Genomic DNA, 19,628 nt, shown 5'->3' on the forward strand with positions numbered 1-19,628 from the left:
AAGTGTGTCCTGTTAACTAACAAACTCTTGAGGAAACCTGAGCTGAAAACGCCCTATAAAACCCCACAAAAATGAAGTTGGAGGGGAGCTGCATATTCTTGTCAAAATTATTTCTGCATTCATCACTATGAGTAACCCCTCTCACGCTGTCGCATTATTTTCACTCTAATTTCATTGTTTTCATTCAAATAATGTCTGAAATAGTTTATCATGGGTCAACTCTTCGGCTAATCAATTAACATTTTACTTCATTATATAATTTTTTATTGATGTAAAAACCAAAAAATTGTGGCTTGACAGCGAGATTTCACTGTGTCATATTTGTTGGCATGGTGCAGACACATTATTGTAAAACTTGTTATTACCCTCAGGTTTTTGCAGAGGTTAATTACAATTTCATGCAATGCTATTATTTTATTATTATTATTATTAACCTTTAGCAAGGCCCATTTCCAGTCTTTATGCTTAACTGCGCTAAATGTTTCTCTTCATTAGCTTCATATTTAAAATGCAGATGAGAATCAAATCAATCTTCACATCTCACTCTTAGCGACAAGGTGAATAAGCATGTTTCCCATAATGCCAAACTATACTATAAAAGAAACCGTACATTCAAAACAAATTCACACCCATCCTCACTGCATTATCAGAAATGGAAATCTATTCATCAAGTCTATTCATAGCCGACAGCCCAGGAGGTTATGAAAGGAGCGTCTCACTAGAGCGTACAAGGTCCAAGGCTCACATCCTCTTATCTGATTACTCTGCTTTAGTCCTCAAACAAATATATTCATACATATCGTCTACCAAATGTCATCTCACAGCGACTCATCACACAGGACGCTTTAATAACATAAGGCACACAAGCTCGATAGCCTAAAATATGATCTCTTTATTGAATCCATACATAGTAAAGTCAGTTTTTGTACTATGGTATATGGCTAAGGGGCTAAGGCTTATTTCCCATTTTACACACTTGCAGTTGGGTACCAACTAAAACAATCTACTATCACGTGTTGATCCAAGCACTGGTCCATAACTCAGCTGGCAGCTCAACACAGTCCCACAGTTGTCATCTACACTGCATGGTATATTTAACAAAGAGCTGTGGTTCTTTTTCTAAAGGGAAACATCATTGTTGACTACAACATTATGTACTAATGTCACCACAGCTGATGATGTTTGATGATGTTGGACACTTTCATACTACCTGCTTAGACTGTCGGGAAATTGGTTGAGTTTTCGGCCTGACAGTTGGATATTTACAGTTAACTGGTAACAAGTCTGTAACTGTGTATAGATATAGAAAGGAGGTCAGACAGGGTTATTTTGGCTTGGAATTGCATGAGACATCCTAAGGCATACTGAGTGGTGGGGTCAAAAGTCCGGTCCTTGTGGATCACAGTGGTCTCACTTGAATGATGTTCTCTTGGGAGGATCCTCCAGACTTGGAGGGCACGTCAAGGTGCTGAAAGTCATTGCTGGTGATGATGAAGACGATGGAGGAGGAGTTGAAGGTCACCCTCTTTTTGGGTCGGTCTCTGCTCCTGCAAGCGCGGGACACAACGATTGGCCGGATGGGACGCTCGACCGGAGCCAGGGGGCGCTCTTTGAGGCTGCGCTGCAGCCAAGAGAAGCGCGAGCAGAGCAACTGCAGCAAACAGCGGCGGAACTGTGAGAGGAGGAGGAAGAGGAGCAGAGCGGAAAGATAAAAGCATGGTATTTAACAAGGGGATGAAATATCACCCTTTCCTCAATCATTTTCCCATCAAACATACAACATATCAGGATGCCAGCAATTTCACTTCTACACACAATAAATGCATTCTGTATATTTAAGTATGCAGAATTAATTTATTGTGTGTAGAAGTTTTTCTTTAATCGAATGTCAAACTGAAGCAGCACAAGAGAACAAACCATCAACCCTTTTTGAGATGCTCTTGATTTGTTCTATTTGTCCATATTCAATTCCAAATTCAGCAGTGGCCACAGGAGGTGGGAAAAAAAATGTACTTAACCGACAGGAAGCAGACAGTCACAACTCGCCAATGAAACATATGTTTTCCAGATTGCAGCAAAACATGGACCACTGACTTTACCCACATCCGCCACATAGAGCAAGATATAAGTGCTGGAGAGGTACAGATTTTTCATAGAATTGAATGTTCCTTCCTGCAAACACAAACTATTAGAAAACTTTATGACTACAAACCTTTCTGCTCATGAACACATAGATGAGGGGATTGTAGGCAGTGCTGGACTTAGCAAAGAACGAGGGGATGATGGCCAGTGTGGGAGAGACCATGCTCTTCCTGCCAAAGGCCTCCATCATGGACACAGCAGCGTAGGGTGTCCAACACACCAGAAAGCAGGAGATCATCAGGAGAAACATGACGGCGACCTTCTTCTCGTACCGCAGGATCTTGATGATCTGAACCGTCTGGAGGTCCTGGATGGAGCGCAGCTACGAGAAACAGGTGAAAGTGAGATGCCACCATGAGGGAGACTTTGGCCAAACAATTACAGATTACCACATTGTTGCTGGTTTGGATCAAAGTCTGTAGTTAAACTGGGCATTCTGGATTTGTAGGAAAATGGACATGTATTGTGAAGATCACAGGGATGAAAATACGAATAAATACCTTTATCTGATGCCATTAGGCCTATGTATTAATAGTTAGCCAACATTAGCCACCAAGATACTGGTCATACCCGAACAATAAGCTGCGTCTCAAGTCAGGGGCTGCATCCTTTGGAGGCTGCATTTGAAGACCAATTGGGTCACAGTGGTGTGACTAGGCTGTCTCATTTGAAACCCTGCTTCGACCAACAAATTCGTCCCTCTATCCCAGAGAAACAAAGGGTGGATACTTACTGTCTCAACCTATCCCAGGATAAGGAAGGTAATGGCGCTGGCAATGGACAAGACGTCCGATGCTTGAGTATCAGGCTTCGACTAGACTGAACAATTCCCAGTCACATTTAAAAAAAAACATGGGGCATTAAAAATGTCTTGATGTGTCCAGCTAGAGCTCTGTTGCTAAGCAACAGCAATAAGGGTGGGACTTGCTGGTGACGGTGATCATGGAAAGCCTCTTTAGACCAGACCATCTTATTTTGTGGTGTGTGGGCCGGGTAGACCACGTCCTCCAAAGGATGCAGAACCTGAACTGTATTAAAAGATGGACGACATGACTGCTCCCAAATAAATGAACCCAAAGTTTCTCAATCGCCACCTGGTGGCTTGCTGCAGTATGGGTCATAAATCCTACCTCCTTCATGTCAGTGGGTGGGATGTGGACCAAACAAAAAAGATCAAAGTACATGTCAATTTTTTAAAGATGGTTTGTCATTTAAAATAAGTTTGTAACTTTGTAAATCATTTTTCAGGTAAGTTTGGTCGTAATGTTACTTGATAATATAAAAACAGGCTGAAACATCATGATTGACAACTGAGACTGACTCAAGATTGGTTGAGCATGTATATACACTTGATCGCTACTGCGCAGACTCTGGCTCCAATTGGTCAAGATGACAGAATTCATATCCAGGATATTTTGGCTTCATATTTTAATAGTGGGAAGAAGTGGAGAAGCTTTGTTTATCTATGGTAAGACTCTTTCAGCAAAACCTGAATGTAATGAATGAGTGCCTTTTATTGCTCATGAATTATATTTGTAAGAAGGAGAAAGCTTTTATTTCAAAAGTTACATAATATTCGTTTGAATCATTAATGAAAGCAGCTTTAGCAAAACACAGAGACACCTACCAGTGCGAATATGTCTATTTAAAACTAAACAAATGTTTATAAGTGCAGCATCGTGCAGCTTTATTCCCAAAAGCTTAGCAATAGCTGACAGCTCATGGAAATAACATTGCGATAGTCTGAGTGGGTGACTGACACTGTGGATTATACCCTTCAGATGAAGAGATGAGATGATAAAGCATATGGCTACATTACAGACTCCCTCAGGACAGTCGACAGCAGCTGACTGAATCCCTGCAAGCTTTCAAATGTATTCATGAATTCACAAGTTCTGTTTTTTATTCATGTTCTACATTTCTGATGATCCATTTCCATGTTAATATTGTTTCCCTTTTTCTGACGTCTTCTTTTCTTGGGTATCAAGCCAAAAATACTCTGTAGGGTTCAGCGTACGTCTCTTTGAAGGTTTTTCATTGCAACTCCAAAAATGCTGTGACATGCGATGAGTCCTACCAGGGCTCTGATGTGTGCTGGGCATTTGCGGAGGGGCTGAGTGTATTGTGGGGCTCGGGCTCGGGGCTGAGTGTATTGTGGCGCTCGAGCTCGGGGCTGTGAGGAAGTAGCAGCTCATACAAGGTTGTGAACACTTGAGGACGTAAAGATAGCAGCTGCAGCAAGTTGTGATGCAGACAGAGACTTCATTCGATTAGTGTGTTCCTCATTTACATGTCTGCTTACATACTTTCCTGTTCTATCACTTCAGTGACCATCTGCTTGATCGTACAAACAGATTCACTAATTTCTATCACAGACACTTCTATGGTATATTTGCAACACAAATGTTACCTCACAGCAGGATCACCTGCCCTTTATCCTATGACTGACCCCTCTGTGGCTCAGTAAAGTGACAGGGAACAATGAGCTTTCCAATGATTTGCACCACACAGAACAAGCACTATAGCCACAGACACATATACAATAATAGTCTATAATGAAAGAGGAGTGAAAGGCAGCACGTGGCTGCAGAAGGTCAAACAGTTTCTTTTCATTAAAAAATGAAAAAATAGTCTGTACAAGTGCAAGTAATAACAGCACGTAGATCTTAATTTGTAGCACACATTTAAAACTGAATTTCACATCTGTATTTAGAAAAGGAGACATTTAATGAAGAGAATGTGTGTGCCTGTGCTCCGAGAAATCAAGGCTGTAACATTTGAAATAGTTAATTTGCTGAATTAGTTTTAGAAGAGGTCGGCAGTTTGTTTGCAACCTGAATGGAGTTGAAGTGAAAAGTGCTGAAAAGAGTTGAAATGTTCCTCAAAGTTTTATGATAACTTGACCTGCAAGTCTGTTGAGGTGGAAGCTGTGAAATGGAAATGCCATTTATTTCTGTCTGATATCTGATGTGCTTGTCACAAGCAGTCACACAATAAACATCCCTGTGATTTCAAATGTATCCTTCATTAAGTTTTGTCATGTTCCTCCCTTTACATGGACTTGTTTTTAAGCATTTGCTGCAGGTCCACGTGTCAGAATCAGCATTTTGACTGTGCAGCTTCAGGCATTTTGTTGTCGTGTCAACTCAAGTTTGAGGTAGCTACTAGCTAACAGAAGGTCAACATTACATGCTGCCACCAAAGTTAAGTGTAATGTTAACCAGTATCGTGCAGTGATTTATGTTGCCTGTTAGCAGGGCGACTATTGCAGTTCATAATGCACCAAAATGAGGCAGATCTGTGATTCGGTCCGATTAGTATCGCCTGTGTAGGAAGTGATGCCTGACGGACTCCTAATTTCGGTACCCTACCATAGTGTTGTACATGATGAGAATTGGACAGGCGATACGTTCAATATTAAAGGTTTCAAAGTGTCACTCAAACTGCAGTCGCTTTGAATCAGTTGAACAGTTATTTGAAGATTAAGAGATGAGAACTGTAGAAATGTCAGTTACATAAGATCTTGAAGTTGTTGAAGAGTAAAAACATTGATGCATTGATACATGTCACACTGACATATAATAGTGGGGGAAAAAAGCTGCAATGACTAGTCGATAAATTGAATCAGCATCTATTGTGTAATTGATACATTTTTGATCCTGATGCTTGAAAATTTGCTGATTTTACATTACAAGTAAACTGAAGATCTTTGGGTTTTCTGACTGTTGGTTGGGCAAAAGAAGACATTTGATGATGTCACTTTGAGCTTTTTAATCAATAATTTAAATGATCACTAGCTACGTTATTATTAGGGCTGCTACCCTAATAATAACGTAGCTTTTTTTATTTTTCATCGATAACAAAAAGCAGCTATAAAGGTAGCAGACTAGCAAACTCATGTTTAATTTTTCTTCCCGGATTTTAATCTATAGATTGAGAACCAAACAGTCAAGAGAACATCTGCGTGTCTTACCATTTGCACTGTATAGAGGATGTTGCCGTAGCAGTAGATCATGATGCCCACAGGCACAAAGAAACAGGCCAGGAGGAACAAGAGGATGAAGGAGGCGTCATTCGGGTCCTTTGATGCCCAGTCCAGAGAACAGCCCAGCTGGTGGATCTCCAGAGTGTAGCGGTTCCACCCCAGAAGAGGAGCCCCTGTCCAGGCCAGGGAGTACAGCCAGATGTGGGCGATGGCCCGCCACGCCCAGGGGAAGTCCACCACCTGTGCGTGGACCACCCGGATGTAGCGCTCGTAGGCCAGGGCCGCCAGGGTCATGATGGAAACAATTCCTGTGGAGGGAGAGAGACATCCACGCTGAGTAATGCAGAGCGATCGCTGCAGGATCTGGGTCAGTGGCTACTCAGCATCTCTTAAGACTGAATGAATCTCATCCGGATCCATTTAACAGCATTCTAAACATATTGGTACTGAACATCAATTTCAAGCATTTTTGTGTTGAAAGCTTGAAAACTCAAAAGAGACTCTTAACTCCCCCACACACACACACACACTCCTCAAGGACCTGAGTCTACATTGTACAGCCTGGGTTTTCTACTCAAAGTTACATGGTTTGCTTCAAATGCTGCAAAAAGTATAAGTATAAGTACATATATTCCAATATTGCAGCTCTTGTTCATCTTGTGCATCATTTTGTTCTCAGCATTTCACATAGCATGTAAGCTGAAGAGCATATCAGCAAGCCAGAGTCATGGTGCAGCGTCTAAAATTGATTCTGCATCTAATAAACATCACACACACACACACCCCCCCCCCAATTACATACTCCAGTACCCTTTCAACTCTGCAGGTTATTAATCCCTTTATTTACATGAGAACACGACAACAGTGTCGGTAAATGGACATACAACTTTGAAGAAAAAAAACACACAACTAGGGCTGTGTAGCATTTTTAAGTGATAAAAAAGTGTCATATCGCGATATTAATGGTATAGCGACGCAATGACGTATGGCGCATTTACGTTCCTTAGAGCGCACAACAACATCAGAAGCCCAAACATGTCTGAGAGCGAGAGCAGTGTATCAGCCTCCGATGACGATTTAGTACCTTAAAAGAAACTGCTTCTTCAATAGTGTGGAAGTGGTTTGGCTACAAGAGGCCAGACCTTCGACAAAGTACAAAATATGAAAGAAAACGGTTACTGCTAAAGGTGGAGACACAACAAACTTGTGTCACCACTTGAAGCGAAAACACACCGTCGAGAACAACCAGGCTGTTAAAGGTACAGTGTGTAAGATTTAGGTGAAAGGGATCTACTGGCAGAAATAGAATCCAAAATATTGCTATATGCTTTATATTGAAAATACTCTAAATAACAACGGGTCCTCTCTACGGAGACAACTGAAGGCTGCCACAGGTTCTCTTTCATGTTTGGAAGGGGAGGGTGAAGTGAGGTTTTTTAGCTGCAACATGTAATTTCACCACTAAATGTCACTAAATCATACACACTGAACCTTTAAGGCACGCGAGGAGGAGACACGAGCAGCTGATAATGTGCGGCCCAAAAGTAAACAAATGGCTCAACCGAGGAGCACCCGCTAGTTGCTCTCGCTAGTTGCTCTCGCTAGTTGCTCTCGCTAGTTGCTTCTTGATATGACAGGAAGAGCAAACAGTGGATGTAAAGTACTGATGCGTTTACATATCCTTGCCTGCAATGTATGAAGCATGACGCGACAAACAAGCAACTACACTATCGTCGGTGGAGTTTTTTGCCTCAACCACGGATCTGTGGTCGAGCCGAACCACAATACCATATATCAAGCCTGACCGTGCACTACATCGACAACGACTGGAAGCTGCACAAGTCCTGCCTTGAGACAAGTCTCTTTTCCAAGGATCACACGGGTGAAAATATTGCGAGTGGTTTAAGGAAGTTTCTTAACAACAGACAACGTGGCCAATGTTGTCAAAGCCATTGCTCTCAATAACGACCAGACTGTCATTCTTTGGCCGTCGTCTGCACATTGCTATTTGTAAGCTTCATTTACCATTAAAAAATCAAGTAAGAACAAATCCAAAAATCCTAATCCTCTCTATTATAACCCCCACTCCCATGCCTATTCATAATAGCAGGCAGTACCAAAACAATTATTTTCATGGGATATTGCTATGGGCAATAATAAGTGTTATTGATGTGCTTTCATTTGTCTATTGCCCGGATTAGATGATCATATATAATTCATTGTTGATTCAACCTGTTTTAAACCTGAATCTGTGCTAAAAATATCATAAAATGGGTTTGTAAGCACCTATAGCTTTATGACAATCTGATCTACTAAAAATATAATCTGGTCACCCTAGTGTGTTTGAGAGTGAGAGTGAGAGTGCGAGAGTGCGAGTGCGAGTGAGAGAGAGAGAGAGAGAGAGAGAGAGAGAGAGAGAAAAGATTGTGGCTGCCTTGCTAACCGCTGGAAGCGGACAACGGGCACTCAGGGATGCTCAAGTGGAAATAGGACTACCTCAGCACATAATGGTCACAGAAAGACAAAAGATGGTCCAGCTGATGGAAAATGCCCTTTTGTTTCATTTTGTTTGCACTGATGAATGCTGCTGCCTACAAGCTGCAATCACCGATAAAACGTTCAGTATTTTGTGTCCATATCGTCAGAGATATCGTTTTCGTAAAAAAATCCTTGAAATATCGTGATACCATTTTGAGGCTATATCGCCCACCCCTACACACAAAACAGGGGGATGATTCACATGAAGCACTCAGCTTGAGCCACAGCTGCCCAGATAGGGTTTCAGTAGGAAGGATGGAGCTGCCAGGGCTTATCGCTCCAGCCCAGTAGCCTGTGTGTGTGCGTGTAGGTCACACTGACACCAGCCTCCAGTGGGTATGATAAGGCACAGAAATGATGTTGTGTCAGGGTTACAGCTGTGCGATTTATTTTTTGTACACTTTTATATTACAAACCTGAGTCAGCAGGAAGACATATTATCCTCGTTTTACCAGCAACCTGTGATGCTTCTACCACATCATGTGTGTGATGTAGAATACGTTACATTTTTTGTTCGTTGCAAAACTGCACTGTAAATGACAAGGGAAGGACAGGATGTGTCACTGTAGCTGAAAATGTCCATCATCTGCATCAGCTGTCTGTTACCCATCTGAGTGTGGGCCAAAGCAGCCGGACGCCACATCCTTTCTGTGCAATGTCACCCAAATGAGAAAGCACGTCCCTCTATAGCCACGTCTAAAATACTGAGGACATTTTCTTTTAACAGATATTTTCCGCTTCCCATTTAAAAAAATCTCTGTCCACACAACCTTGTTTTTTGCAAAATATGTCTACCAAGACGAGAACACAGAAAGGACTACAAAACAACAAGCATGTGGGGCCAGTCGGTGGCAATAAGTTCAACAATCCATCAAATATCAGAGAACATCACTGTGAGCATGCTCAATCAGCTTATTTGCCTTTGGTGGTCGTAACTTCAAAACCAAAACAACCGTATCTCATCATTTTTTCACTCATATCTTTAATTATAGATATTTGACATCTGTTCCCTCACCTTATCCAAGAGCAAGGGCTTTCTGGCACATGGCCCAAAGTGCTGATACACACAAACGACAGCAGGCACGCACGGAGTTAAGCTGCCGGGTCATTGTTTCCCAAATGATCTGATTTCAATGTACACACAGAGACACAAAGACTGCAGTTCTTCAAAATCCGCACTCTGGAAGGTGTTAAATCCCCCTCTGAGGGCAAGGTCACACCAGCACGAGTGCAGCAGTTCACTTCCAATCTGTGCGAGCGAATCAAACATGTGCTTCCTGTGGCGAGGCAAATTGCAGCGTGGCTTCACGTGGAGTTGAACTTTGGTGAACTTTGACCAGCGATAGTCGCTCGCGTGTGACCGTGCCCTTCGTTTACTGTGGACGATTCGTATAACTGATGACAGGATATTCGCTTCTGAAATCGACATATTAACTATAAACGCGCTGAAACAGCTTTGCATGGATTGATTGGTCACTCTCATTTGCATGACCTATTTGCAATGCAAACCACATCAACAAAATCACTGCCGCCTGGAGACTGTGGCGCCGCATGACCGAGGCAGGTACACGTGTTCCTTAGATCAAGTGCAAAAGAAACCCAATGTCAATTAAAGGACAGCGAGGTGGCAGATAAGGATCAATCAGGAGTGAGCCCTCCACTTCAGCTCTGTGATTATTTTGCTGATAAAGCAGCTGAAGACTTGCAGGTTGGCACTAATGAGCTAATTATCCCACAAATCCATCCTCCTTAGCTGCAATTCCTGCAGGGTGGGACCTGCCCAGCAACCCCCAGTCAGTGCTCATCACACGTCACTGCCAGGCACAGTTAGGCTGATAATAAAAGGACAATGTTCCAGTCAAGAGGAAGCTGTGGATGCAATGGACATACGGAAAACGCTCCTCTTAATTATTTATAAAAAAAGCATTCTGTAGTGGCTGATAGGAACATAAACAACAGGATGGAAAGCTCTTTAAAGGTCCCATTTCACTGCAGCTCACCATGAGGCAAACTATAGAGGGTGTGCAAACTGTTTTAATTCGACATCTCTTTATATTCTGCAAGGAAGTGCTCACAATACGAGCAAACAGAAAATGTGTCGCCACAAGGGCAGAGGATGTCGCACCTTGTTAAGCCCCGCGAGGCAAATAGTGATTTGTGAATGTGGGCTACACGCAAATCAAAGCGGACTGACATGTGAATTTAAACACTTATCACAGAAAAATCCATTTCCACTCGGGGCACCATTCTCTCCTGCGTAGTGGAAAAGTCAAGTAGAGGATGAGCGCCTCTCTGCTGTTTACAGAACCACATTAGGCTGCATGTGTTCATCGGCTCAGTAACACCAGGAGACAGAACCACGGCAGGTCAGAGAGGGCAAACACTTTAATGAATTACTTTTGGATGAATACAAAAAAAAAAAGTTGATGATGAATGTGACACAGCAGGCAGGTGTGAGTAAACAGCTTCTAAACAGATTCTGATTCTCTCTCTCTCTCTCTCTCACCGAACAGGCTGTTGCTGAAACCGTCCCACACGCACGTCGCATGGCTCCAGACCCATCCGCCTTTGACGCACGAAACAAACGTGAAGTTGATCCCGATGACGGACACCAGAAAGTCGCTCAGGCTGATGTTGACCAGCAGCAGGTTGGTGGGCGTGCGGAGCCGCTTGAATTTGCAGAAGAGCACGATGACGACCGCGTTGTTACAGAAGCCGAGCAGCCCGATGGTCCCGATGGTGACAGCCAGAAGTTTGTAGGTGCCCACGGCGAACAGGAGGCGCTCCGCACTTCTCTCGGCTCTGGTCTCGTTGGCGGGATTCATTGCGTGAACTCACCAACTCTGGTCCCAGCATCGCGGTGCGCGCAGTGTGTCGGCGCGTGTCCCGCACACCGAGAGGAGTGCGGGCTCCACGCGCTCCACGCGCCGCTCATCCATTCCACGCGCAGTTGGTAGAAAATGGGTCAATGTACCGCTGTCCACACACACAGGGAATCAACGACACACTTCCGGGTGCGCTTTCAAAGTAAACTCTTTTCTTTTCCTCCCACATCTTTGATGACAAACACATGTTTTTAGTGCGTTTGTATTTAGATTTTAAAAGTAGGATTGCATAGAGGAAGCATATGGAATAACGTCTGCAAAGTTCCCTCTGCTATAGAAAATTCAAAATTATGCTGTATTGCATTCTTTTTCTGGTTGATTATTTTGTATTTTATTTTGAAACTAATGTCGACGACTAATTTTACTGTGACTAACAGTGAGTGAATTGATACAGAATTCAATTCAATTATCAACACCGTCATGTTTAATCTTGTTTACATCTCTGAACATAGACTGCACATATTTTAAGGTTATTTCACACTTTAAAAATGTTTGCATATAATGTTTAATGTTTTTATAATGTGTTACTCTGGTATCTTCTTCTTCTTCTTCTTCTTCTTCTTCTTCTTCTTCTTCTTAGTGTTCAGTACAAATAAGCTATAAGACCTGTGAATGTTGAGGTGGCAGGTTAAACTCTAATAACATTATAATGCTCAAATGCATCAATGATTTTACTTTTATAAATACACAAACAAGAATCAAGTTCTATATAGGCACGACTGACAAAACACCAGTGTCCTGTCACAGATGGGTGTGTGTTTTACCAGGTGTCATAGTTTATTTAGACAAGAGCAACCAACTGGAACTCTACAGATGACTCTCATTGTGCTCCTGGCTATGTTTGAGAAAGAGAACACTTGTGATCTATAAGATAAAATAGCCCAGTGTTGGTGCCACTAAATTTACCACATTACAGCAGCAAAAAGGGAAAAGTGAAATAAACACTCAGTAAAGGTAATCAATCTGTAACACAATACAATATTATTTAATTATAGAATTATTGCCCAGTTAAACCAGTTGAAAACTTGAATGAGATATGGTGATGGTCTAATGGGAGCAGAACTGGTTGTAGAATCTTACTGCTGCAAGAGGGAACGACCTCTGATACCTCTACTTCAGATGCAGTCTGTCGCTGAAGGAGCTGCTCAGTGCTGTGATGGTTTTCCATCAGAGATGACAGCTTCGCTACCATTTTCCTCTTTCCCATGCACCTCTACATGGTCAAGGGGGTATCCCAGGGCCGAGCTGGCCTATTTATTTATTTTTAACTATTTATTGATTTTCTTTAAAACAAACAACACAGCAGTATCAGGGCTGGACTCCCCTCCAGACAAACAAGACAAAACAGAACAGAACAGAAAAAGCTCGGCCCACTGACACAAACATTTAGACAAGAAAGAGACTCAGGCGTTACATAATGTATGACAACCAAACTTAAAAGAAAAACACAATACAAAAATATTGAATTAATAAGAAAAAAAATATCATTAATAGAATAAAAAGTGACAATAATAATTCATACTACTAAATAATGGAATGGAGAAAATCCGATCCAATATAGGACATGAAGGTGAAAAACATAGTCTTTAGAATGTAGTAGACATGTTAGGTAATCTAACAAGACATATTCAAGTAGGACCTTGTGACATTGTGATAGAGTTGTAGCTTTGTCTGTTGGGGTCACCCAGACAATTTTGTGTTTTCCATGAAAACTCACACTTTTATTTATCACATGAGTTGCAAAATGAATAGAAAATATAGTCAAGACATTGACAAGGTTAGAAATGATGATTTTTATTTGAAATATTAATTTTATTCTTCAAACTTTGCTTTCGTCAAAGAATGCTCCATTTGCAGCAATTCCAGCATTGCAGACCTTTGGCATTCTAGCTGTTAATTTGTTGAGGTAATCTGTAGAAATGTCACCCCCGCTTCCTGAAGCACCTCCCACAAGTTGGATTGGCTTGATGGGCACTTCTTGCGTACCATACGGTCAAGCTGCTCCCACAACAGCTCAATGGGGTTGAGATCTGGTGACTGCGCTGGCCACTCCATTACAGACAGCATACCAGCTGCCTGCTTCTTCCCTAAATAGTTCTTGCATAATTTGGAGGTGTGCTTTGGGTCATTGTCCTGTTGTAGGAGGAAATTGGCTCCAATCAAGCGCTGTCCACAGGGTATGGCATGGCGTTGCAAAATGGAGTGATAGCCTTCCTTATTTAAAATCCCTTTTACAAATCTCCCACTTTACCAGCACCAAAGCAGCCCCAGACCATCACATTACCTCCACCATGCTTGACAGATGGCGTCAGGCACTCTTCCAGCATCTTTTCACCTGTTCTGCGTCTCACAAATGTTCTTCTGTGTGATCCAAACACCTCAAACTTTGATTCGTCTGTCCATCACACTTTTTTCCAATCTTCCTCTGTCCAATGTCTGTGTTCTTTTGCCCATATCAATCTTTTCTTTTTATTGGCCAGTCTCAGATATGGCTTTTTCTTTGCCACTCTGCCTAGAAGGCCAGCATCCCGGAGTCGCCTCTTCACTGTAGACGTTGACACTGGCGTTTTGCAGGTACCATTTAAAGAAGCTGCCAGTTGAGGAACTGTGAGGCGTCTATTTCTCAAACTAGAGACTCTAATATACTTGTCTTCTTGCTGAGTTGTGCACCGGGGCCTCCCACTTCTCTTTCTACTCTGGTTAGAGCCCGTTTGTGCTGTTCTCTGAAGGGAGTAGTACACACCGTTGTAGGAAATTTTCAGTTTCTTCGCAATTTCTCGCATGGAATAGCCTTCATTTCTAAGAACAAGAATAGACTGGCGAGTTTCACATGAAAGTTCTCTTTTTCTGGCCATTTTGAGAGTATAATCGAACCCACAAATGTGATGCTCCAGATACTCAACTAGCTCAAAGGAAGGCCAGTTTTATAGCTTCTCTCACCAGCAAAACAGTTTTCAGCTGTGCTAACATAATTGCACAAGGGTTTTCAAGGGTTTTCTAATCATCCATTAGAACACTGGAGTGATAGTTGCTGGAAATGGGCCTCTATACACCTATGTAGATATTTCATTAAAAACCAGACGTTTCCACCTAGAATAGTCATTTACCACATTAACAATGTATAGAGTGTATTTCTGATTAATTTAATGTTATCTTCATTGAAAAAAACAGTGCTTTTCTTTGAAAAATAAGGACATTTCTAAGTGACCCCAAACTTTTGAACGGTAGTGTACGTTTTCTTGCACTAAATGATAACATTTTATAGAGATTACCTCCATACTTATCAGACAGGAAGCCCCAAACTGTCCCAAGTAACATGCATAGTGGATCACTTTTAAGATTAATGGCTAGAATTGTATTAATTTCTTGCCCTATAACATACCAGAATCCTCTGGATTTTCCCACAGGACCACAGACAATTTGTTGTCTCTATTTTCCACTCTATTTTCCACTTATAGGGGGGAGGAGTCAGCATCAAATTCGTGGGGCTGCGAGGGAGGAATATGGGCCCTTTTAAATTGGATTGCTTTTATTCTATTACAGACACTTAAGGTCCTTGCGCTCTCCCACGCATCATCTCTTTGATCATCTGAAATATTTATATTAAGCTCCTTTTCCCAAGTTTGCCTTAATCACAAGGTGCCTGCATTACCAAACTTATGAGCACAGAGTTGTCCTCCTGCAATAGGAAAAGCTGTCTCTCTGTGCCTGATTGACTTTGATTAGATAGTAGTTTTGTGTCCCTCCAAACAAGATCTCTTATCTGTTAATAACAGACAAATCTTGGTTTGGGATATGACATTTTTTGATTAATAGACTTAAAGTCATTAAAGTTACTTAAGTAAATCATACAGATTAGAGATGCCTTTAGCACTCATGACCCGGAAACCAATATCTGTCGTCCCTGGCAGGAAGTCAAGATTATAACATATTTGGGTGAAGACAGAGGTGATCTGAGATGGACCCTCTATTCTTTTTATAGCCCGCCACACTTTAATAGTGTTTATTGGGTTTGTTACAACAAAATTTTTAAATTTAAGCTATTGAAGAAATAATAGGTGCGTTAAAGGAACTTTGGACACGGAGCTCTCAATATCAAGCCATAAAGATCTAGGCTCTTTATGCACCCAGTCAGCTATAAGGCATAGGTGGGCACTAAGCTGATATTTTTGAATGTCCAAAAGGTCAAGACCACCCTCTGAAGGTGGGAGACCTTTTTTTTTAATAGAGCAACAAAGCCCAGCCAGGGAATAAGAAGGGTATTCCGCCTCTCCAAATCCAATTTAATGCGTTGAAGTAGGGGAGGGAAATTCATTTTATACATTCGATCAAAATCAGGAGCTATACATATTCCTAAATAAACAAAACCTGTAGGAGACCATTTAAAAGGAAAGAGAGATGGAGTTTGAGTTTTTTTTTTATTAAACTGTCGAAAGGCATTACTTCAGATTTGCTGGATTTTACATTGTAACCTGAAAAGGCATTAGACTTGCTTATGGTCTCAATAAGAGTGGGTGTGCATACCTCGGGCCTGGTTAACAAGATTAAGACGTCATCCACATAAAGGGATATCTTGTGTTGTTTGTGTGCTATGGTTGGGCCATGTATGTCTGGGTTTGTCCTAATTACCTCAGCTAGAGGCTCTATAGCCAGTGCAAAAAGTAGGGGGGTGAGGGCTCATCTGTGCCTTGTACCTGTTGGGAGCACGCAAGCCATTAGTAAGCACTGCGGCAAGTGGATTATTATATAGCAGCTTAACCCATCTAGTCAATTGTTCACCTTAACCAAATTGATACAATGTGTGGAACAAATACTGCCATTCGTCTTGGTAGAATGCCTTTTCTGCATCTACTGAAATGACCAGATCATCTATTGATTGTTGGTGAAAAAACGAACTGTGTTTAATAACCTGCGCATATTTTTGCGGCCTTTAATAAAAACCAGTTTGGTCCTCATGTCTAAGAAATAGAAGTAAACCTTCTAGTCTTGTAGCAAGAATTTTGAGAGGAGCTTAAGATCCACAATTAATAAAGAAATTGGCCTCTAGGACGCACAATTCCCAGGTTGTTTAACCTTCTTTAAGATTAAGGAGATATTAGCCTCCCTCTATGACATAGAACTCCCTTTTTAAATAAATCATTAAACATATTCAACAAAGGATCAATCAAAAGGCCCCCTGTACCCCAAAAACCTCAGTCTCCTCAGAAGATACAGCTGTTTTTGTTACAGTGGGAAACCTTTTCTTTTTCTTTTAATTGGAAAGGATAAAAGGAGAGTGTGAGAACAACAGAGGGGGAGGCCCCAAAAGCAAAAAGTCCACGTCTATGATCCTGGGGTCATGAGTGCACGGAGCTTAAACATGGGGAGCAGTGGTCCAGTCAATTCCAAATTATCAGACCAAATGACAACAACCAACACAACACAGCACAACAAACAAGAATTTGATGATGCTATTGTAGTGACCTTTTTTTTCAATATTTCTTCATTTGTAACTTCCCCTGTGATTGATAAATCTTGTCGTGTTTGTTTGTACTTGTACAGATATCTTGTGGAGTGAGGACATTACATTGGGCTGTTTGAAGGTTACTTGCTTACTTTTAGTGTTACAATTAGGTTTAGGTCAGGGTTAGGGTAAGAGTTGGGGTTAGACATGTTGTTATGGTAAAGGTTAGGGAATGCAGGATGGCAGTTGGTGTCCTCACTAAGATAGAAGTACAAGGTTGTCTGTAATATTTTTGGGCTTTTGAAGGTGTGTGTGTCAGTGGAGTCGGAGGTCATGATGCCAGAGAAAGTTTGAGAACCTCCGGTTTCTACCCACTGTGACATTTTGAGGTGCTGTCCTTTGGTCGATTCGTCCACAGAGAAATGTCACCACGTTGAAACGTTGAATTCCTGCTGTGAAGCTTTGTGTCTGACCTCATTTCTCCGTGCCCTCAGGTTGATACAGAATAGCAGCTACCTCCTGAACAACACAAGAGGTGAGAGTGTACGTTGAAGACTCGAATGACAAACTGACTCGAAGATTGTTTTGTTACGTGCTGCAGTTCATCCAATGAATCACCTTCATGGTTTGAGGGTATTTCACTAAAGGTTTCGATTAAGCTTAACACTGAACTTGTTTTAGTTACCAGGATTTATGCTTTAGCCTGACACAAAAATAACATGTTTTCCTTTGCCCAAAGGAATACAAAAAGGGCACTGAGGTCTTTGGTTAATTTGCTTTAAATATAAAAAAAATGAAGATATCACATTATTTTTTAAGTGCAAGTAAAGCTGCAAGAAGCAGTGAAGGGCCCTCGTACCTTGTGCATGAAGGAGCAGATTGTTCCTTTGGACATGAAGGGGGTGGACATATTTCTACTTTATAAAATAGTAAGGCTTTGTAAATGGAGAACAAAAGCTGTTTTCAGACATGAACTTTTCTGGAGTTTGCTCCTCATATATAAAGAACGCAGCAGAAGACTGTTCTGGTCAGATGTGTTCACCCCGACAGGAGAATGTCCGGAACATTCAGGCGAGGGATGATGCCTGAAAAGAGCATGCAGGAGGCAGGAGATAATATATAAATCTGGTGTTTTTGTTTACATCACATCGATACAAGCTCTTGAATCTTTTCGAGTTGACATCTTCGTCTGAGCCCTCTAAATGTATGACACCTCTTTTTTCATCCTGGGATATTTCTCATCTTTTTTTCCCCTTTTGACTCCATCCTGTGTTAGAAACATCATCCACATAGCCACTCGCTCCCTGTGACTTTGCGAGTTTTAGCACCCGGGTCACACATGCACAAATGTATCGCAGGCTGTGGCTCAGGAAATAGAGCGGCTCGTTCAATCCCAGTCCTTCCATGTGTCAAAGTCTCCTTGGGACACTGACGGATGTGCGCGTATGATAGAGAAAGAGCTGCACTTAGAGTTCAACTTTGGTGCAGCCTGCATGTAGGTGGGGGGGTTGGCAGAAAAATGTTGTGGAAAATGTCAGGAGCAAGAGACATTTGCGTTCTCACATCCTGTGCCTCTCATAATTTCATAAAAATGTCTGTAATTCAGTGAAGATATGAAAGTAGCTCAATATGCTGGGTGACATTTCAACTGGAGTTACAAATGAAAAGGCAGAGAGAGACAAAGATATGAACAATATCAGAGTAGTTCTGACTAATACAGTTACATACACATGAAGTACTGCAGGATGCAGTGAATAAGTAAAATACTGCAACTTTATTCAGAGTCTAATATACGTGCACCCCAAATTTCATACATCTAGGGCAAAGTTAAAGCACGAGTAAGAGTTATATTTTTTAAACTTTTAGGGGGTGCAATTGTATTTAACAATTGTGCTATGCCCAAGCATGAGACCCATAAAATACATAAGTTCTTGCATGACCTGAAGTATCTGTAAAGTTTTGTTCAAGAGTTATCTAGTATATTTCAAAATGTGTCGAAAGACAAAAACAAAAGATCACCATTTGTTGCTCGAGCCTTAATAATAATGGGAAACAGTTGAATCACAAGTGACACATGGAGCAATTGTTCAGACCAGCAACGCTTCCAACATAAATATTGAAATCCATTTAATAGATAGCATAATGGCATTTGAATGACCTTAAGAAAATCTATTTCATTATGTGCTGTAGATGTAAAAAATGTAACAGGCTTAACTATCAAGAGACCCTTCGAATCCAGGTCTGGATAATCTCGATAAATACTAAAAGACAGATGCTTTCTTTTGGATTTCCACCTATCTTTTTTAAATCTCTGTTCAGAGTTTCTGCAACAAGGTCAATCTTCCAATCAAATAATCTGTCCATCTTTCTCTCTCCTCCCAACTGTTTGTCGGCCTCTCTTTTTATTTATTTATTTTACGAGTTATTAAGGGTAATCTCAGAGCATATGAGCCTTCACGCTTTAGCAAAGCTGCTTGGGTATACACAGGCATCCACTGCTGTGCCCCCCCGAGAAGCAATTACTATAGAAATACACTCACTCTGCTGTGAACTTGCTCCATGATGGATTTTTAAGTGGCTTTTCACTGTCAGAACCATCAGCACTTCAGACATGACCGAGCTCTGTACCCGCTCC

General features: G+C 41.5%; 1 protein-coding gene across 1 annotated transcript; it reads right to left on the minus strand.

Moving 5' to 3' along the window:
- Positions 1-870: 870 nt before the first annotated feature.
- Positions 871-11,661, minus strand: opn3 (opsin 3). Its single transcript, XM_035171723.2, has 4 exons — positions 11,172-11,661; positions 6,116-6,435; positions 2,213-2,464; positions 871-1,672 (listed from the first exon to the last, which is right to left on the minus strand). Exons 1-4 carry the CDS (start codon positions 11,488-11,490, stop codon positions 1,400-1,402), a joined length of 1,164 nt encoding a protein of 387 aa, XP_035027614.1. The 5' UTR covers positions 11,491-11,661; the 3' UTR covers positions 871-1,399.
- Between the last annotated feature and the right edge of the window lie 7,967 nt (positions 11,662-19,628).

This window comes from Hippoglossus stenolepis, chromosome 12 (genome assembly GCF_022539355.2).
Source record: "Hippoglossus stenolepis isolate QCI-W04-F060 chromosome 12, HSTE1.2, whole genome shotgun sequence".
Lineage (NCBI taxonomy): Eukaryota > Metazoa > Chordata > Actinopteri > Pleuronectiformes > Pleuronectidae > Hippoglossus > Hippoglossus stenolepis.